This window comes from Vulpes lagopus, chromosome 22 (genome assembly GCF_018345385.1).
Source record: "Vulpes lagopus strain Blue_001 chromosome 22, ASM1834538v1, whole genome shotgun sequence".
Lineage (NCBI taxonomy): Eukaryota > Metazoa > Chordata > Mammalia > Carnivora > Canidae > Vulpes > Vulpes lagopus.
Genome location: NC_054845.1, coordinates 9,930,935 through 9,953,387, shown reverse-complemented (window position 1 = coordinate 9,953,387; position 22,453 = coordinate 9,930,935). Strand labels below are relative to the sequence as shown.

Here is a 22,453-nt window from a genome sequence, read left to right as displayed (position 1 = left end):
GCAGAGGGAGCAAGTATATTTTGAAAACCTAACTGTGCCTCTTCTGCTTTTTTTCTGAGGTCAGAAACAGCCAGACTTTAAACTGTGACTCTCTGATCAGAGCTGCGGTCTGAACAGTATGGAGTAGAGAAGACTACCCTCCTTGTTTTAGGTACTAAACTTCTGTTAATGTCTTCTAAAACTAGATTAGGTTCTTTGATGGTCTTATCATGAAAGTAGGAAAGCTATGACCTCCCTTCCCCACCTGCATTACTACTTGGCTATTAGATTGAGCTTGACTCAGAGTCTTTTAAAATATATTTTTAATAATGCTTATTAAGTATTAAATATTTATTTATCGTGCCTGTTGTTTCAATCTGCTGAGACCTTTTTGCATACTGATTCTGCTGATGCTTATTTCAGCACTGCAGTGAGATTAAGAAATAGGTGCAGCGTGTCGCGTGATTGGCCCACGGAACGTACTGCCATATTCCGGATCTGCTGGCCCGCCAGACTCTTCAGCTGCTTCAGCAGGGCTCGGTATGTCTGAGTTTTCTCCTCTGGAAGCTCAGAAACTCGCTCAGCCAAAATGTCTTTCACTTGGGCCAGACTGCAGCCAGCACCTATTATCAGTCCTAGGAGGCAAATTGTTTTTTATAGGTGACATGAGAGGAGCAACTGAGTTATAATCATGGTGCCGGGGCCTTAGTGTTCCACTGGTGCATTTGCTCTCTACACTGGTTGCACGGGGAACCACTGGGAACGTAAAACAGCACAGATCCCTCACTCCCAGATCAATGAAGTCAGAATTTTTGGACATGTGGGTTTTTCAAAGACTCCTCAGGTAGTTCTCTTGTGTAGCCAAGAGGAACCCCTGGGATGGTCTGTACTCTTCTGTAGACAAATGCAATGAAATAGAGGCTAGAAAGAGGGACTCACAGTGACAACTAGTAGGTAGCAGACCCTGTTAGAACCTTTCTCTACCCTCTCCTGACTGAACACAGTGAAATTATGCGAAACTGTTTCGTGATTAAGGGGAATAAATTTGATGGCATTAAAAAATGACAAAGGACTTTCAATTGCCTAGAGCATTGTCTGTAATCAATAATGCTTTAAATTTTTTTTTATTTTTAGATTTTATTCATGTATTTATTTGACAGAGAGAGCATAAGCAGTGGGGAGTGGCAGAGGGAGAGGGAGAAGCAGACTCTCTTCTGATTAGGGAGTGTGACACAGGGCTTAATTCCAGGAACCTGGGATCATGACCTGAGCCGAAGGCAGATGCCTAACTGTCTGAGCCACCCAGGTGCCCCTCAAAAATGCTATGACTGGTGATTTGCACCTCTACAGGTAGTGTTGATACTCAAAATCCTTGACAACCAGTTCCAAGAGGATGCCAGCCAATCAGAATGAAAACAGCTCCTGGATGCAGGGAGCTTCCCTGGGTATTATATTAGGTGTTATTGGGTGTGGGAACACTGGGGTGGCCAGGGCAGTGGGAATGATGGGAGAGCACCCAGGAGGATTGGGGCAATGTTATTTGCTACTCGACAAGGAAGTAATTAAAAATTTACAGGTGTTGCAGGCATACTTGTGAGTATTGGCAGGGTATTAGTACCAGCTTTGGGGTTTCCCTACAGTAGGGATGAAAGGGTTTAGATCAATCTTTGAAAGTGAAGAAGTCACCCAAACCGTCAGGAGATCACTTAGTTGGCCTTTAAAATTAATCCTTGGGGGGCAGCCCCAGTGGCCCAGTGGTTTAGTGCAGACTTCAGCCCGGGGTGTGATCCTGGAGACCCCGGATCGAGTCCCATGTCAGGCTCCCTGCATGGAGCCTGCTTCTCCCTCTGCCTGTGTCTCTGCCTCTCTCTTTCTCTCTGTGTCTGTCGTGAATAAATAAATAAAATCTTAAAAAATAAAATAAAATAAAATTAATCCTTGACTTCCCTGGGTTTGTAGAACGAATAGCTCACACATAGAGTCTGATTTGACATCACTTTGAGGGCTGAGTTCTAACTTCAGTTAGTCTGTTTTCATCAGGTTTTGGGCCAGGCTTTGATTTTCCTCTTGTGGATTAATCTTTGAGAATATTTTACCCTCCCACCTAGCTTTATCTTTTATCAATATTAAAAATGTACTTGGTACAATACTTCCCCCACCCCTGCCAACATATCCTCATACACATAACATACCTGCAGCTTCAATAATCACAGCTAACCTAACTGATTAGGGAAACCGCTATCTGTTCCTTATTATCCTTATACTAAGCAAATCTTGTCTAAAGGTAACTCAACTTCTCCTCCTTCCTGGAATGTCTCAGTCTAGAGTCCTCACCCTATTACTGCCCAGCGTTTCATAAAAGGCACTCCATAACATGGGAGCACATCCCAGGCCCATCAGTGATGGTTCATTTCTTCCTATCCAGGGTCCATTGCAGCTTGGTTTTTAACTTCTGCAAGAATACTGGCCATGCTTTTGCTTTCAGGAGCACTGGGAAGTCCAAGCTTGCTTCCTGTCATGCAATCCCTCCTGCCCTATAGTCCCAGAGCCTTATTCACGGGGAAGAAGTCAGAAACAAAAAAGATGTTGTTGTTATTCTTTTAAGGTCAGAAGCATCATATAGATCAGCATGACCATCTCTTATCTGACACAGGTAAACAGGGCAGTTCAGCCCCAGAGAAAAATAAAATGCTTGCTGTCTGCTCTGCTCTATTTCTGCATTGCTCACATTACCCCCTGACTTTGTGCCAGGCTTGACACAGCTATACCGAGAAAATTCTATTTACTATATTCCTATTCCTATTTCATTCCATCTTTGGTCACAAAACCTCGCTTGTCTTCCAATAGAATTAGAAAGAGCTTCAACTTTACTTAATTTTCAGAATGTGGGTTTTAACTTCATGCTTTTCAGAGTTCATGGGTCTACGGGATAAAGATGTAGGGACTTTCTGGAGCACTTACTATACTAAAGATTTTTGAGGGGGAAAACGTACACTGATATGGATCAGCATGCCGAATTTAAACAAACATAAGCCTTCACAGAAATTTATCCAGGGAGGGGTCCTGGGAAGGGGGAACACACATCTGGCTCCAATGTACCCCTCCCTCAACAGTCTCATCTGTTTTGGCAGTCTTCTGGGCCTTGGGAAAAGTTTGAGAACCTTGGGAAATGTTCTTGGGGGAACATTCTGCCACTAGAGGGAACTCACACTTTAATTTTAAGAGGGCCTGAGGCTGGCATATGGATTCTTCAGATTTCAGAATCTGGCTATGCTTTGTTTGCATATCCAAACTGAGCAGTCCGTTCCAACAACTGCAGGCCACAGGGTGGGCCTGGGGGAAGGCTCATCAAGTAAGGAAAAGAGTTCTGAGTTGGAAATGGGAGATGTGCGGCTTGGTGACCTGGCCACCAGCTAGTTTGGGGACCTTGGGCAAGTCTACTCTTCTTTTGCTTCTTGGCTTCCTCATGAGGAATTCCTAAAATGAGGGATTGGGGTTGCACTGGGGACTCTGAACTGTGCTCTGAAGCATCCTCTCAAGCACAGACATAAGGGGGCTCAGTGACAGGGTGATGGTGAAAAATCTCCCCTCTCCTCCAAATAGAACAACATATTTTCATTTACTTATTCTGTTTAAGATTTGTTTTGAGGACACGGTTGTGCTAGAAAAGTCTGAAAACTGTGGGCTAACTGATATCTGGGGTGAAGATTTGGGAAGGGTTTTCCTGCCTTAACCTCTTGCTTATACTGGTTATCTCTGTTCCCAATCCACCCATTCTACTACTCTCTCTTCTCTCCCTTCTGTTATCGCCAAGATTTTGAGGGAATCTAAGCATATTCCCCTCATTTTCTGAGTGACATTCAGGTGTGCTGTCTGGATTGTCCTGAGGCTGAAGCTGTGAAGCCGCAGTGCTGGGAAAACCAGGAAGGGTCCCTTCCCTGGCAAATGGGTAGGGTAATGCCAGGGACAGGCATGCTTGCTGGTCTGCAGCACAGTCTAAGTTTGGCTGATGATGGTTAGAAGCCAGGAAGGTAGGACTCCTGGATGACAGTGATACAGCCAAGGCAGGTCCCCTCCCCTGGCTATCACTGATGCCCACGAGCGCACAATGGCCCACAAGTTAGTCTTGACTCAGCTCTCAGTTCAGTCCACCATCTTGTTGCCCAAGATGACTTAAGAAAGTCATCATTACCACTGCATCCCAAATTCAAGTTCCTAATCCACTCATTCACTCATTTTTTCCCCCATTAATTCATTAGTCAGTCATTGAACTGAGCACTTCCGTGCATGTATTTATTTGCACGTACTTACATGCCTGGAGCTCTGGGGGATGAGGAAAGGAATAAAATAAGGTTCCTTTTATCAGAGGGTTTACTCTGCATCTTGAAGGCAAATCTCACATGTTTTCTTCCTACTTTGTGAGTTCCACCTTGCATGATCAGTAGTATTTGCTTGTAGGAGGCCCTTAAGGACGTTGTCAGGGACGGAGGGTGCTCACCTGGGCAAGTCTTTGTCTCATTTTACCTCTTGCCGTTATCCACATGAAATAAGTAGCATTCAAGTGTCAGATAGTTCTCCTACTTTCTCCTTCCAAAATCCTCCCTCCTGGGGATTGATTTTTCAACTGATGGTTAGCACTAGTTCTCTTGCTATCTTCCTATCAAAATTTCACTGTAAATTTATTGTCTTTAGATCACTATGGCATTTTATAGGCAAGAATCCTGCAGGTGACTACAAGGTCTTGAATGATATAATCTGAATACCTCATATTCTATGCAAAAATTTTGATGGTAAGGTTTTGTAGTAGGGATATTATATCACATCAGAAAAATGATGAAGAATTAGAAATAGGCCAGACAAGACAAACATATAAGTAGGTTCCAAGCTCCTTGGGAAGTGTAAGCTTAGTGCAGGGATTAGTTCACTAATGTTTTACGAAGAATACCAGGAACTCACCCTCACTTGTTTTAGATACCACACTGAGCTCAGAAATCCTAGCAGGAGAGAGGATAATTGGGTGAAAATGTCCTTGAGATTTCATTGCAGGTCCTGAAAAGTAAATATATATATTTTAGAGAGATTTAGGAAAGATAAATGCCCTCTTTTTGGTGTTGAAAGTTTCTCATAAAAATATTCAGATACTAATTTAAAAAAATGAATAATAATATAGATGTATATAGATGTAAAGGCAGTGGCTATATACCCTTCAAAGTAAATTTATAAGGATGCTCTCCCAGTATATGTATTTACTTATTTATACATTCACTATATGTGAATAGAAATAGAAAACAGAATGGATGGGAGATTATCAGAAAGCTCTGATACATTGGCACCAGGAGACATACATAAGAATAGTCATAATAAGAAACATATAACCCGGGACGCCTGGGTGGCTCAGCGGTTGAGCGTCTGCCTTTGGCTCAGGGCCTGATCCCAGTCTGGGGATTGAGTCCCGCGTCCGGCTCCATGTAAAGAGCCTGCTTCTCCCTCTGCCTGTGTCTCTGATTCTCTCTCTGTGTCTCATGAATAAATAAATAAAATCTTAAAAAACAAAAACAAACAACCATATAACCTACCAAAAATGAAGTAGGAAGAAAAAGAAAATTTGAAAACACTAATTACTAGCAATTTGAATCAGTAATAAAAAAAACTCCCAACAAACTAAAGTCTAGGACCAGAGAGCTTCACAGGTGAAATCTACCAAACACCTAAAGAAGAGTTAATACCTATTTTTATCAAATGATTCCAAAAAATAAAAGAGGAAATCTGTGAGGCCAGTATCACTCTGATACCAAAACCAAATAGAGGCATGACTTAAAAAGAGAACTACAGGCCAATATCGCTGATGAACATAGACGCAAAAATCCTCAATGAAATACTAGCAAACAGAATCCAACAATACATTAAAAAAATCATTCACCATGATCAAGTGGGATTCATTCCTGGGAAATGAACGGCAAAGGTGGTTCAATATTCACAAATCAATCAACGTGATGCATCACATCAATAAGAGAAAGGATAAAAACCATATGATCATTTCAATAGATGCAGAAAAGGCATTTACAAAGTACAACATCCATTCATAATAAAAACCCTTGACAAAGGTTTGGAGGGAATATATCTCAACATCATAAAATCCTTCTATGAAAACCCCATGACTAACATCATACTGAAGGGGGAAAAACAGTGCTTTTCCCCTAAAGTCAGTCCACTCAGTGGACTTTTATTCATCACAGTACTGGAAGTCCTAGCCATAGCAGCTAGACAACAAAGAGATATAAAGGGCACCCAATTGGTAAGAAAGAAGTAAAACTTTCACTATTTGCAGATGACATGATACTATTTATAGAAAACTGTAAAGACTCCACCAAAAATGACAACAACATAGTACTGATAAGTGAATTCAGTAAAGTTGCAGGATATAAAATCAATTGTATAGAAATCCATTGCATTCTTTTTTTTTTTTTAAACATTTTTGTTTTAATCTTTATTTATTTATGATAGTCACAGAGTGAGAGAGAGAGAGAGGCAGAGACACAGGCAGAGGGAGAAGCAGGCTCCATGCACCGGGAGCCCGATGTGGGATTCGATCCCGGGTCTCCAGGATCGCGCCCTGGGCCAAAGGCAGGCGCCAAACCGCTGCACCACCCAGGGATCCCCCCATTGCATTCTTATACACTAAAAAAGAAGTAGCAGAAAGTGAAATTAGGAAAACAATCCCATTTACAATGACACCAAAAATAACAAAATACCTAGGAATAAACTTAACCAAAGAGATTAAAGACCTGTACTCTGAAAACTATAAAACATTGATGAAAGAAATTTAAGATGACACAAAGAAATGACATTCCATGCTCATGGGTTGGGAGAACAAATATTGTTAAATGTCTATGCTACCCAAAGCTAACTACAGATTTAATGCAATCTCTATCAAAACACCAACAGCATTTTTCACAGAACTAGAACAAATAATCCTAAAGTTTGTATGGAACCATGAAAGAGCCTGAATAACCAAAGCAATCTTGAAAGAGAAAAGCAAAATTGCAGGTATCACAATTCAAAACTTCAAATCACATTACAAAGCTAAAAGCTACAGTAATCAAAACAGTATGTGTGTGGGGGGGGGCTGGGTGACTGAGTTGATTAAGTGTCTGCCTTCAGCTCAGGTTGTGATCTCAGGGTCTTGGGATAGAGCCCTGCATTGGGCTTCCCTGCTCAGTGGGGAGTATGCTTCTACCTCTCTCTTTGCCCCTCCTCCCTGCTCATGCTCTCTCTTAAACAAACAAACAAACAAACAAACAAATAATCAATCTTTAAAAAAAGTATGGTACTGGCATAAAAATAGGCACATAATCAATGAAATAGAATAGAAAACTCAGAATTATACCACAATTATTTGGTCAATTAACCTTTGACAGAGGAGGCAAACATATACAATGGGACAAAGACAGTTTCTTCAACAAATGGTACTGGGAAAACTGAACAGCTACTTGCAAAAGAATGAAACTGGACCCCTTTCTTACACCATACACAAAAATAAACTCAAAATGGATTGAAAATCTAACTGTAAGATCTGAAACCACAAAAATCCTAGTAGAGAACATAGGCAGTAATCTCTCTGACATTATCCGTAGTAACATTTTTCTAGATATGAATTCCAAAGCAAGAGAAATAAAAGTAAAAACAAACTACTGGGACTCTATCAAAGTAAAGTTTCTCCACAGCAAAGCAAACAATCAACAAAACTAAAAGGCAACCTACCGAATGGGAGAAGATATCTGTAAATGACATATCCAATAAAAGGTTAGTATCCCAAATGTGTAAAGAACTTATATAACCAAATAATCCAATTAAAAATGGGCAGAAGACATGAACAGATATTTCTCCAAAGAAGACATACAGATGGCTAACAGACACATGAAAAGATGATCAGCATCACTCATCATCAGGGAAATGCAAATCAAAACTACAGTACGACATCGCCTCACACCTGTCTGAATGGCTAAAATAAAAAACACAAGAAACAAGAAGAAAAAAGGAATACTCATGCACTATTAGTGGGAATGCAAACTGCTGCAACCACTGTGAAAAACAGTATGGAGTTTCTTCAAAAAGTTAAAAGTAGAACTATCCTTTGATACAATAATTGCATTACTGGGTATTTATCCCCAAAATACAAAGACACTAATTCAAAGGGATACATGCACCCCTATGTTTATTGCAACATTTTTTTACAAAAGGCAAATTATGGAAACAGCGGAAGTGTCCATCAATAGATGAATGGATGAAGAAGATGTGGCATATATATAATGGAATATTACTCAGCCATAAAAAGAATGAAATCTTGCCATTTGCAATGACATGGATGGAGTTAGAGGGCAAAATGCTGAGTGAAATAAGTCAGAGAAAGACAAATAACATATAATTTCACTAATATGCAGAATTTAAGAAACAAAACAAATGAGTAAAGGCAAAAAAAAGGAAGAGGGACAAACTGAGAAATGATTTTTAACTACAGAGAACAAACTGACAGTTACTACAGGGGAGGTGGGTGGGTGAATGGGTGAAATAGGTGATGGGGATTAAAGCTTTATTTTTTTTAAGATTTCATTTGTTTATTCATGAGAGACACAGAGACACAGGCAGAGGGAGAAGCAGGCTCCATGCAGGGAGTCAGATGCGGGACTCGATTCCCGGACTCCAGGATCATGCCTGGGCCGAAGGCAGGCACTAAACCGCTGAGCCACCCAGGGATTCCCGGTGATGGGGATTAAAGACTACACTTACCATGATGAGCACTGAGCAATATATAGAATTATTGAATCACCATATTGTACACCTGGAACTAATATAACACTGTATGTTGACTCTAGTGGAATTTAAATAAAAAACTTAATAATAAAAAAGAATAATCATAATAGCCAAAACTTGGAAAACACTCTATGTCCTTCAACAGTGGAATGGATGAACAAATTGTACAGTCATACAATGAAATCCAGCAGTCACCTGCAACACTGAGTGTATTTCAGGTCAAGAACATTGAACATACAAAACGAACAAAGAAGAATAATACTGTGCCAGTCTATTTATATGAAGTTCAAAAATATGCTAAAGTAAATGACATATTGCCCAAACACTCAAATACATGTGGTAAAATTGTAAAAACAAGAAAGTGACTGACCATCGCCACATTCAGACTAATGAGTGCTTCTGAGAGGAAGGGAAGGGAAGGGGATGTGGTTTGGGAGGGCTCATGGGGCTTTCAAAGTTTTTGGTAAAGTTCTCATTCTTAAACTGGGCATAGGTGATGACTGGGTGTGCACTATTAATGTGACCATACGTATTTTACAAACCTCTATTATATCTACTCACTATTTAACAAAAACAAAATTAAAAAGGACAAGATAAATTAAATGATAAAAAAAGACCCTCTAATATTTTTCCCCCACATCTCAGGGGATCATGCTGCATACTCCCAGGGTATAGGCATCACTCATCATTATTATAATACATAATATATATTATTATATTATATATTTTATTATTCTAATATATAATATATACTATTCTATTATTATTCTAATATATAATATATACAATATGTAGATATTATTTATATATTAAATTATAGAAATAATTAGATAATTATATGATATGTAATAGTATATTTTGTAATATTTTTGTAATAGTATATTTTGATAATTATATGATATGTAATAGTATATTTTGTAGGTATATTTTGTATATAAATATACTATACTATATACTAATATAATATATATTTTATAATATACTATTATTATATATATTTTGTAGTATACTATTATAATATTTTTATAATAAAGGATGAGGCTTTGTCCTTAAAAAGTAGTTTTCGTAGGCTGAGGGCAAACTAGAGGACAGGAAGTTCAGCTCGGCGTTAACGGTGGCGTGGGAAACATTATAATCACTCACCCAGTGAGGTGTTGCCCAAGATGAGAGGGGCTTCAGGATGTTTTGCTTTCAGCTCCAGGAGATCCTTGAGGGTGCCAGGGGAGATCCAGGTAACCCTCTCTCCATGAAAGGTCAGAGTTTGTTTTTCTGGCTTCTCTGCCATTCTCTAAGTGCAAAGGACAAGTATGTATGCACAAGTGCACACCTGTCTTCCAGGATCCCAGACGGAGGTATGGTCCTCTAGAGAGATTTCAGGAGTACATGGGGTCCACTTGACTGAAAAGATACTCACTACACCCATTGACTAAAGCCTGTATTTCTGTAATTAGATATTAACTTCTTTAACTTAAGATTTATTAGTATATGTAGCTCTTTGCAGGCAAGTGATGATATAGGCTGGCACCTGTCTCAGTATAGACTAACTGAACACAATTCAGTATCATGGCCTTAAAAATCATAATTATACTAATACTCCTAAATTACTATCATCAGTCTGGACTTTTCCTCTGAAATCCAAATTCATAGCTCTGAATGAGAACTTGATGTCTCTTCTTAGATGTCTAATAGGCATCTCAGGTTTAACATATCTCAAACTGAGCTCCTCATAGCCCATCCTTTTCAAAGCCCCCCAAAAGGATCCCCCATCAAAAAAATATCCTGCTCTTCTTGAGGTCTTTCCCCTCTCTGTAAATGGCCACTCCTCTTTTCAGCTGTCTGAAGCCCCAGAGTCAACCTTGATCTCTCTCTCTCTCTCTGTCCCACACCCCACATCACATCCAGCAGCAGATCTTGTTGGCTCTCCTTCCAAATATATCCAGAATCCACTCTCTTACTTACTTACGTGCTGGCAGCCTGGTCCAGTACCACCCTCTCTCAGAACAGTGTTAGCACCCTGACTAGGCTCGCCTTTCCGTCCTGTGCCCCTTGGCAGGCTAGTCCCATCCCAATAGCCAGAACGATCCCATATCCCATCACAGAATTAATAGGAGTCTGCCCCTCCCCTGTCCAACCTCCCTAATCATTTCTCATTTCTCGCAGGGTGAAAGTCAGAAGCCTGAGTCCTTATGGTCTGTTCCCCAGTGGCTTTCCAACCTCGTTCACTTGCTCCAGCGGTGCTGGACCCTGCTCTGCCCCTGGGTCAGGGCAGGCATTCTCCTCTCCTTAGCACCTTTGCTCTTGGTGTGTGCACTGCCTGGAATGCTTTTCCCCATACCTTCGAGGCTGCTCCCTCACTTCTGCTAGAACTTCTATCAAATGTTGCTTTCTCAGGGAACTCTTCCCTGGCCAGTATTCTAGCTCCCTTCTCTGTTTTATTATTATTTTTCTTCTTACCACTTCTCACTGGTTAATACACTGTATCTCTGATCTGTTATCTTGGTTATTATCTATCATTTCTACCAGGTTACAACTCCTCGAGGGTAGGTTTTTGTATTAGTTTTATGCATTGCTGTATATTTAGTCCTAGAACAGTACCTGGCACGTTGCTGGATGATTGATATTTGTTGAATGAGTGAACAAACACATAAGAACCCCCTTTAGAAATAGATGTTTTAAAGGATGGAACCACTGGAAGTCAGAGAGGAGAGAGATGCTGAGAGAGGGAAGAGGGGGGCTCAGGGAGGGCCCTGGAGGTGCTCCTTGGGGTCAATGTACCAGAGCGGCTGGAAGACCAAGTTAGAAGCTGAGCAAAGTTGGATGGCTCGGACCGTCAACAGGGACACACTACAGATGACAACGATGAGACTAATGACCAAATCATCCAACAAATAGCCTTAGCTGAAGCTTCAGGGAGTGTGTCCAGGGCATCAGGCAGGGAGGGCTTGGTGAGTTGGGTGAGGACAGGCTTCTTGATGTGATTAAATATTTCCACAGTTTGACAACTTCACAGGAAGGAAAGGGTGGTTCTATAAAGCTGACTTTATAACCAGTGACATTTACATAAACGCATAAAGCACTCAACTCATCTTACCAAGAGTTCCGGGGGAAATATGAGCTCCTGGGTAGGGTCCAGGGGTTGGAACTCGTCTTCCGCAAATAACTCTGTGCAAATCTTTATAAAGGGCAGAAGATGGCCTTGTCAGCCCAGCTGAACTGGAAACAGCATTTTATTCTTTACCTTAATTAGGAAAAATGAGCATAGTAATAACTCTCCTACTCTCCTAACGTGAGAGTAATGGGAAATGGTTCAAATGTAATCAAAGTGTTAAATAAGAATTTTGTTGTAAGAGAAATACTGATTTGCTACTGATATAATACTAAAGAAAAGAGTGTTCTCTGAAATAGTTCAGAGTCCTACGTCACACTACGGCAGTATATGAGAAACGAACAGGGGTCATTAAGTTTGGGGACTTGTCTCCCCTGTGCCCCAGCCACTGTCCTCTCACCTGTCAAGTCAGGATTCAAAATGCTAACGGCTCTGAGAAATCCTTAAGTTTAATAAAAATGACTAGATATACATGCCTATGCATAAACACCCCCCCCACACACACTAATTTTAATAACAATAGCTAACATTTATGGAATGTTGCATTCCAAGGGCTTTTACATGTATTATTAATATGCTTAGTCCTCACAACAGTTATATAAGGAAAGTAAATTATCATCTTCATTTTTACCAATTAGGAATCAAATGCACAATGAAAGGTTACCCAAACTCTAATCTTGTCTAAAAGAGACCTGTTTTAGCTTTGGAAACACTTATTCCCAAAAAACATTCCTGAAGAGGTAAGGCAAACTGGGAGAACCATGGGAAGCAGAGCTAGAGGTCTATGTAGTGGAGGAGAGCATGGGTAGACACTGGGGGCAAATCTGGGTTCATTTTCAGCTTTGCCATGACTTGGATCCCTGACCCTCCCAGTGGAAAGGTACTTAACCTCTCTAAAGATTAAATGGAAATAATACATATTTTGAAAGGTAATCATGACAGTTAGGTGAAATAGACCTGACATTTGTCCAACACTTCCTCTCTTTTTCTATTTGTCTGAGGTCTTCCCAGGTTCCAGAATGGAAACTTGCAACTCTTCCTTATAAAGTTTCTTAGTAAGACTCCAGATTGAGGAATTATAGGCCAATATCTGAACGATCAGTTTTTGCATTAGCTACAATTAGAAAAGTAGGCAGTACCCGGGGGCAATTATGTGGTGTATCTCTAAAACCTAGAAATAAGATTGTGTTTGAGAATGAAAATGTAAAACAAGCATAATGAATCAGATCTGAGGAATTAAAAGTTCATCCAATCAAGTGTTAGGCCAGGACTTAATAATAGAAGATCTTAACAGAGCTTTAAGAGAAGGGAGAGTCATGGGGCAGACACCCGCCATCCAGCGGTCTACCCTGGTGGAAGAGAGGGGTTTTCTATATTACCCAATTACCCTTAAAATTACCCAATTACTCTGCATCCATGCTCACTGAGCAACCTCATTATAACGTGGCTTCCTATGTGTGTTCTCCTATAGGGAAAGAACATGCAGCTCAGTGACCATAAGATCCACTTTAAAATTGTGTTTCTGTAAATAAATATTAGGGCACATTCCAATTTAAATATCATGTTTTTTCAAGTTTGGTTAAAGTGAATCACATGATCTCCAGAGCCCAGTCATTGCCCAGATTGACTCCCTGAGGCTGCAAAATTGAGAACCAGACTTTAGAATGTATGGACTCCTCTGAGGTGCACTGATCCTCTGTGAGGTAGTTGTGGGGTGGGGGTGCAGCCAACCTTCTTTGGCAATAACGCTCTCTATTTCACTGCACACTTTCTTCAGACCAAAATGAGGTCACAGTGGGAGGCCATGAATGGGAACAAGGTAGGTGTGTGGGATAGAAATAATTACAGCAGGGGGATGATGGGCTCAGTTTCATCTAAGGACAGCTCTGTTCTCAGATTTCCTTGTCTATAGGAAGTAGACTATTTTATCCTTATTCCAACTTCTCTAAGTAATTCCTTTAAGAACTTGGCAGTGAGTCTTTTTGAGAAACTAGAATCTCTCAGAGAGCAAAGCTAGAGACTACAATGTTTCAGGCTAGTTTTCCCAGCTGTGATGATCATGCCCTTGCCATGTACCTTTGGACAGGCTTCCTTCCTGAGGTTGCAGTGCCCTCTCTCTGCAAAGGTGGGGGGGACACAGTGATAAAGGACAGCTCTGGGTGGGTAGGTGGGGCAGGCACAAAACCCCTTTCTCAGCCAAGGATGGGACTCCTCATAGCTGGGGCAGGTCTTTTTCTCTTGTCTGAGTGGTTTTATGGTTTTTTTTTTTTATCCTTCCAGAGACTTGAAAGAGAAAATCAGAGCCTGGCTTTGAATCACCCCATTACTGAGTTCCAAATGAAAAGTGCTTTATTCATGCATGTGCTTTGGAGTTTTGGAAGTAATGCAGAGTATGACTATCAACATTTACAAGCAAAGTCTTAACACTGAGCCAGCATTAAGCAATATTCTCAGGGAGAGGACAAAACAAAGAGGGACTCACGTCACTTTCCCTGCCAACTGAGGAAGAATCATTTCCTCCTGGATCCAAGCAGCATTTTCCTGTTCCTCTCTGTTGACAGCCATTTGACTCCTAGGACAGTGAAATAAATGCCTTGAGATGAAAAACTTTTTAATAAAAAAGAGAAAAACTTTTTATTAGGTATATGGGTGTGTGCCTCGAAAGGCTCGGCAATATAAGTGAGACCCCAGGCTTTTGGTAGTCATTTTTGGTGGTTTTTGCTGGAACATGGCTAATCACAAGATCTTTCTTCTTTTGCTTTATTTCAAAAATAAAATGATAATATAGACCATATGAAATGTATAAAATTTGTAATATATACAAAAAATATAATATACAGCATAATAATAATGCATATAATAATAAAGAATATAGAGAAGCATAGAAGACACTATTATTACCCTATTCCATAATAATATGGAATAATATGGAATATATATGTTATATATTATATATTTGTACTATATTTATGGTACAATATACTTTTTATTTTGCCTTTTTGTTCATTTATTTGCTTATTGTTTTGTTCATTTATATGTTTATTCACTTATGTTGCAAATCTTCTTCTGTATCATTAAAATGTCTTTAAAATTTAATTTTGCCAATCATATATTAGTCAATCTTCTGGTTTGTCTATAATATATTCATAACATTTGCTATTATTATACACAGGTTTTTTTCTCTACATTGTATAATTATAAGTAACATAATGGACATTTCTGTTCATTACATGGAAAGCTTTGTGTATACCTTTTTTTCTAGGTGAATTCCTAGTGGTAGAATTAATTGATATAATGCTTTTTAGGGCAATGATGATTTATTCATTCTCTAGTATTTGTAAGATTCAACAACATTGAATATTATCATTTCTATAAAGATATTTAAAACAAAAGAAAAAAAAATAAAGGCAGAAAAAAAAGAAACTACTTTGGAACCAAGTCTTCTAGACATATGTGATCTGTATGGGATTAGCTGGGAATGAATGGGCAATTGATGAATTTTACAGCAGGTTTCCATTTACTAGTTCCTTCAATTCCCATTTACTCCAAACTTACCTCTAGTATTTTCTTCCTTAAAAAGTTTCTCCGCAGTGTCTAGTAAAATACTTTCAGACACCCCAGTTCTCTGCCCGAATGCTTCAGGGTACCATCTTCCTAACTCTGTCCAAAAGGCAAAACCACCCGGGTCCAGTGACGAGAGCTTCCTCTCTTACTCAGAGCTCTGAGAACATTCACAATGGGCCATGAGCTAACTATGACAGAGGTAGCCAGTTTTTTCTTGACCTAGTAGATATAAGCCTCACATATTCCTGCCAGGGCACAGTTTCTTTCACCCATTAAAGTCCCTGGGGCCAGCTGGCTACAGGGTAGGTCTCCAACCACATTTTTTGCCTTTATCCCCAGAGTCTGTGTCCAGAAAGGTGCATAACATCCATATTCCAGAGGGAGAGAGGTTTCTTTTAACTTCCTTTATTCATATTTGACAAGTGCTTCACTTACACTGGCAATTTAATGGGTTTACAAGCTATTGATTTTATTTCTCAGCTCATCAACTTTGGCTCCCCCATGTGGCAGTAGAAGTCTGGGACACGCCTGGCTCTGGAGAGAGGGATACACCTACTGACCTACGACCAGGCCCACCTCTTATACTATTTGTGGAACTAGAGCAAGAGTATAAATGGACGCCCCGGCCTTGGCCTGCTGCCCTCCTCTTCCTACCCTGGCTCTGTTCTGTATCGAGGAGCCTCAAACATGTGGGTGTGCATCCCAGTCAGAATGCCTCAGCTGTATCCACTTTCTCCAGAAACAGCCAGTTTGTTGGCTACCATTTAACCTAGGGGTACACACACTGGCTATCATTATGATCTTCCCTAGGAAGATGGGCTCAGGAAGACATTGGTGTCAGGCCTGGGAATGGGGTCAAGACCATATCGGGAGCATGGTCTAGAAAAGGGTGAAAGGTCTAGCTGAACAACTCACCTTGGCTCCATGGTCTCCCAAGAATGGCTAGGGGAGGACCAGCAAAGTGCCCTCCAAAATATGGAGTCCCCCTTGCTTGGGCATAAAGGCAGTACTGCCCACATCCATCCCGCCTCAACAGCATGGTCAGTAAACAGTAGCAACTAGGTGCCAGCCAGGACTCTGCTGCATGCTTTGCCCACGATTTCTCATTTGATCTTCACAGCAGCCCAGTGAAGTACCCAGTGTTATGGAGGAAACTCCCTGTGTTCTTGTACTTAGGGTGAATTGTGGATTCCACTTTGTATATTTGGCTTCTTTATCTGCTTACACTTTGCCAGCCAGTCTGGATTCTTGGAACTAACCTTGCCTCTCCAAAGTAAATTCCATACCTTTGCTCATCTCCTTGGGTTTGCTGGAGCCCTCCTACTTGTTCTGTTCTGATGCTTCGCTTAATGAGTCATGGAAGATATCTGGATGTCTGGTTAGATCACCCAACTTCCCTTTGTGATGGGATGTGGAACATCAGAGGTGGTGTAACTTTCGCCCTAGCCTCAACAAATAGCTAAAATTTTCATGAGTCAGTTGGAAATAACACACTTGGTCTCCCTTGTAGTCTTATTCGATGATCTAAACAATTCAACCCCCTGTATTCCCAGCCTTGACAAGCTGTCACTCTTTTTTTTTTTTAAATTTTTTATTTATTTATGATAGTCACACACACACACACACACACACACACACACACACACAGAGGCAGAGACACAGGCAGAGGGAGAAGCAGGCTCCATGCACCGGGAGCCCGACCTGGGATTCGATCCCGGGTCTCCAGGATTGCGCCCTGGGCCAAAGGCAGGCGCCAAACCGCTGCGCCACCCAGGGATCCCCCCTGTCACTGTCATTCTTGCTCTGTACGGTATCCCCAGTCACCTACTCACCACACAGAAGGTCCTTCCACTTGCAAGAATTGGCCGATACCCAGTGCAGCGGCAAAGATTACCTTACAGAGAAGAAGCACGCTTATCAGTAGGCTTTATTTTTACTGGTTTCTTTTGAAAGTTAAAACAGATCTAGGTTGAGTTTTCTTTTTTTGAGAATGTTTAAATATCTTCCAGATTGTTCAATGCTTTTTTCCTCTTCTTAGAATATGAACCTTTCTACCATATCAATTCCAGTTTTATTCTTTGTCCTATAGAAGAGGATCATCTATCTGGTGAGCTCATTTGAATTCATTCTATTAGTTTATTCGTTCATTCAACATGTATTTATATAAGATACAGGGAATCTTAAAACAAGAAAATATAGGCCATTTCTAAGGCACTGTATCATTTTCTGTAATGGGGCCAAGAGAATAAAGGAAGCAGCTGCCAGCAACTGGCAGATTATGAGGGTGTGTCTGTGCTCACTCTTCAGGTCTCAATCTAAGAATTTGTGTTTTTAATAGATGACTTGTTTAGAGATTGATGAGCTTGAAAATGGTATTTATTGATCCTGCAAAAATGGATATGAGTAGGCAATCCTCTTTAGTAACGTAAACCCACTGGAAAATTTAAAGCATCCTTTCAAAATGTGAAGGGTTGTGAGTTGAATTGTTTCTTCCAAAAAAGGATATGTTGCAGTTCTAACACCTGGAACCCATGAATGTGATCTTATTTGGAAATAGGTCTTCTGTAGATATATTCAAGTTAAATTGGGGTCATATTGGATTCGGGCCCATCCTAATCCATCCTAAGGAAAATTTGGACAAAGGTACAAAAGGGAGAAGGCCATGAGAAGACTGAGGCAGAGACTGTAGTGACGCATCTGTAGGCCAAAGAATGCCAGGATGCCTATCAACCACCAGAAACAAAGAAGAGGCAAGGAAAAACCATCCTGCTGACACCTTGGTTTCAGACTTGTAGCCTCTGGAACTGTGAAAGAATAAATTCCTGTTGTTTTAGCTCATGTAGCTGGTGGCACTTTGTTATGACAGCTTTAGTGAAGGCAGCCAAATAGGTCACTGCGTAGAGAAGTGAGAGGTCAAGATGGGTGTGTGGTCCACACATAATGTGTTCCATGCACGCCTCTCCAGCCAGCACTCTGGCATTCTTCTCCGCTCCTAGGTGAGCTGTGGCTACCTCAGAAACATCCCAGTGGGTTTGGGATGGCCTCAGGAGTGAGGTGGAGCAGTGTGAAGCATGATTCCCACCTAGCCTCAGGCAGGTGGTGGTGTTTTCTCGTGTAAGACCTACCTCCCAGGGCTTCTGTGAGCTGCTCCTCTGAGGGCTGTGGATGGTTCCTAAGCAGTGTGTACATGGACATCACCATCCCGGGGGTGCAGAACCCACACTGGGTGCCATGGCTCTTGGCGATCCTCTCCTGGAAGGACATGTGCATGATCACAGGTGTTTCTGCTGTCACTACCCCTCACCAAAGTCTACATTCAGCCCCACCCTTATCATGGTGGAACCCAGTCCCTGAGCAGTGCACCCCTCCCCTTGTTCAGTGATGGCCAGCATCCCCTTTCCTATGCTGCTCTGGAGGAGGTGACTCAGAAGCCATATTCTATCATCACATTCAGCTTTCAAGCTCAGATCCTTCTAACTGGGAATTAGCGGCGCGCAGTTTCTATTCTCAGAGTAAGAATTCTCCAGAAATCAGTAATTATAAGGAAAGTATGTGTAAGTTTCAAAAACTATTTTCCTGAGCATCTCCATATCTTGATTCTGACCATGGGGCCACCTCTTTTTGATTAATTTGGAGACTACTTACTGTTGACCTCACTTTACTTTCTTCTTCAAATTCTTTTGTGTTAGTTCAAAAGGAGTTCTACTTTCAAAGATCCAAGATTTTGATCTGTGTCCTAGATCCCTGCTATTTAAAGTGTAGTCCATGGACCAGCAGTGTTGGTTCCACCTGGGAGCTTGCAGGAAGTGCAAAATCTCAGGCCTCTGGTCCAAACGTCCTGACTCAGGATCTTTATTTTTAACAAGTTCCCAGATGATTCTTAGCACATTAAAGTTTGGGAATCCTTGTTCTAGATTTCAGTGTAATCCTCTCTGATCTCCCCAGACACTCTAGTAAGTTCTGCTGGGTCCTTTGCCTTCACTGACCTTTCCTGGAGTTAATTCTCACTTGTGAAATGCAGAGACCCTCGGGGCTCCTCCTGCTGGAAGCACTTGCAGTGTTGGTGGATCTGGACCTATGATTCTTCAGTTCTCTATCTCCCTTCTTTGTGACAATGACAGAGGAGACAGTGTGTTTTCTGTCAATGCCTGTCACAGTTCTCTTAAAAACAGTCTCTCTGTTCCAGCTTCAGATTAAGATGTGGGGAAATGATTGTCCTTGTGCTCTGGTACAGTCAGCCTCAGTTTTAATTTTACTCCCAAGATATCCTATGCCATAGGGAATGATCCTGAGCTTTATCTTGTTTGCCTCTGACATTTTATTCTTTTTTTTTTTTTTTTTTTTTTTTAAAAAAAGACACATTTATTCAGCGTCATGATCAGACTATTACATTTAGCAATCAACAGCATGGGTGCAAAAAAAAAAATCTACATTAAAACCCTTTGTTGGAATGCTTTACACTTTCCACAGAACAGAAACTAAAATAACCTGTTATACAATTAGTCACAAATACAGTCCTCGAGTTTTTTGCCCATACACATGAGTATTGTCTAAAACATGTCTTCTTTGTAGCAGCTAGGCCCTGCCACCACTGTGCTTGGCTGAGTTCACAAATCTGTTGTAACCTGTAGCTTCCCTGTCACTTCTCTGGCTCTCCTCTCCTGCTAAGCTTTGTTTCCTGGCAGTAATTAAAACCTTCTGCCACTGCCATAGCTGCTGCTGCTGCTGGAACCGCCATAGCCACCTTGGTTTCGTGGTTTGGCAAAGTATTGGCCTCCACCACCATAGGGGCCAGAGCTTCTGCCTCCAAAATTTCCTCCTTTCATGGGTCCAAAATTTGAGGATTGATTGTTGTAATTGCCAAAATCGTTATAGCTTCCGCCACCTCCAAAGTTGCTTCCGTCGTTACCAAATCCGTTATAGCCATCCCCACTGCCACCGTATCCACCACCACCTCGACTGCCACCGAAGCCACCTCGACCACTGAAGTTCCCTCCACGACCAAAGTTGTCATTCCCACCAAAACCACCTCCACGACCACCACCAAAGTTTCCAGAACCACTTCGGCCTCTTTGGCTGGACGAAGCACTAGCCATCTCTTGCTTCGATAGGGCTTTCCTTACTTCACAGTTGTGGCCATTCACAGTATGGTATTTTTGAATGACAATCTTGTCTACAGAGTCGTGGTCGTCAAAGGTCACAAAAGCAAAACCTCTCTTTTTGCCACTGCCTCGGTCAGTCATGATCTCAATCACTTCAATTTTCCCATACTGTTCAAAATAATCTCTTAGATGATGTTCTTCAGTGTCTTCTTTAATGCCACCGACAAAAATCTTTTTCACAGTTAAGTGGGCACCGGGTCTTTGAGAATCCTCTCGGGAGACAGCCCTCTTTGGTTCCACGACTCTTCCGTCCACCTTGTGCGGCCCAGCGTTCATGGCCGCGTCCACCTCCTCCACGGTGGCCTACGTGACGAACCCAAAGCCTCTGGAGCACTTGGTATTGGGGTCTCTCATTACCACACAGTCCGTAAGCGTCCCCCATTGCTCAAAATGGCTCCTCAGACTCTCATCGGTTGTTTCGAAGCTCAAACCTCCAATGAAGAGCTTCCGCAGCTGCTCGGGCTCTTAGGGAGACTCTGACTTAGACATGACGGCAGTGGGAGGGGAGACTTTAACGATGCTTACTCGGCGGCGTCCAGGGGCAGAAAAAGGTGACATTTTATTCTATGAATAATATCCTTTGTACAATATTTATTCCAGCCTGTAGTCACATAGGCATTAGTGAATGTTTGATAATCCCGCTTATCATTCTAATGGAAAAAGTAAGAAAGAAGATGATCATCTAATAAAATGTGAGTGGATTTTCATCTTTCTTTCAATCCCTTAAATATTATTATCTTGATCAGTATGCATCCAAAGCTTTTACTTGCCTGGTCACAACCCAGAAGCTCCAGGTAACACAGTAACACAGTGTTGGTTAAAAAGAAAGAGTTAAGAAGTGAGAAAATTACACTGTGCTCTTACCTGCACAGGGTGAAGCCTGGTGTTGATGCTTCCAACACCTTCCACGGTGGTGACAGCATTCCCATACAGAGAGCAGATTGGCACCAGGCATGCAGTAATGGAGAAGTGTCTTGATACGAGGAACACAATGAAAAACAAGGAGAGTAACACAGTCCTGCCCCTTGGAAAACCAGTGAACCAAGGAGGGCAGCAGAAACCATCCCCCTCCCTCAAGCCTATCATTCAGCCTGAGGGATGGGGAACTGGAGGGGTCACAGGGAGGAAGAATTTAGAGTTATCTCTGCTGATTCTGTACTATCTGTAAGAATTGAGGACCCTTAGAGGGAACTTGGGCATTCTGAACTTCAGAAAAATGTTCTAAGCCTATACAGACCCACTTGGGTCTGGACTCAATGGGAATGGACTCACGTCACTAGGAGTATGATTCGACTTCAACTAGTGTTCATTAGGATATTGACCCCATAACAGGTAAAAAGCACACTTACGTCTTTTATGCCTACATTTGAGAATTTTTTGCTTGTTAATTTTAAACTCTTTAGATGAGGGGTGCTTGGGTGGTTCAGTCAGTTGAGCTTCCAACTCTTGATTTCGGCTCAGATCATGATCTCAGGGTCTTGGAATTGAGCCCGGCATGGAGCTCCACACTTGGCAGGGAGTCTGCTTGGGATTCTCTCTCACTCTGAAACTGCCTCCTCACTCATTCTCTCTCCTCTCTCTCTCTCTCTCTCTCAAATAAATAGATAAATAAAATCTTAAAAACAAAACAAAACAAAACAAAAACCTCTCTGGATAAGATCATTCAACAGAATGGCATGGAATGGCATGTGTTCTGAGACCATTTCTTGATTTCTTGGGCCAGTGGATTTGGGAGCAGCCCAAGTCCTGAAACTGGCCCTTAATTAAGGATGCAATTATGGCCCAGGTCCCTACTTTGCAGGGTTGGTCCAATCCAGTGGTAGAAAAGGCA

The 22,453-nt window shown here is 41.4% G+C and overlaps 1 protein-coding gene and 1 pseudogene across 1 annotated transcript in view; both read right to left on the bottom strand.

Moving 5' to 3' along the window:
- The window catches only part of LOC121480828 (aldehyde oxidase 2), a 73,479-nt gene extending 54,749 nt beyond the window's left edge, over nt 1-18,730 (bottom strand). The window contains exons 1-6 of the mRNA XM_041737742.1: nt 18,586-18,730; nt 17,293-17,354; nt 11,882-11,962; nt 9,934-10,078; nt 4,936-5,028; nt 463-614 (exon numbers count right to left, since the gene is read on the bottom strand). Coding sequence (XP_041593676.1) covers nt 463-614; nt 4,936-5,028; nt 9,934-10,078; nt 11,882-11,962; nt 17,293-17,354; nt 18,586-18,730 — 678 coding nt within the window. The remainder of the gene's footprint in view (nt 1-462; nt 615-4,935; nt 5,029-9,933; nt 10,079-11,881; nt 11,963-17,292; nt 17,355-18,585) is intronic.
- Nucleotides 18,731-20,148: 1,418 nt separating this feature from the next.
- Nucleotides 20,149-21,111, bottom strand: LOC121480736 (annotated as a pseudogene).
- Nucleotides 21,112-22,453: the final 1,342 nt, after the last annotated feature.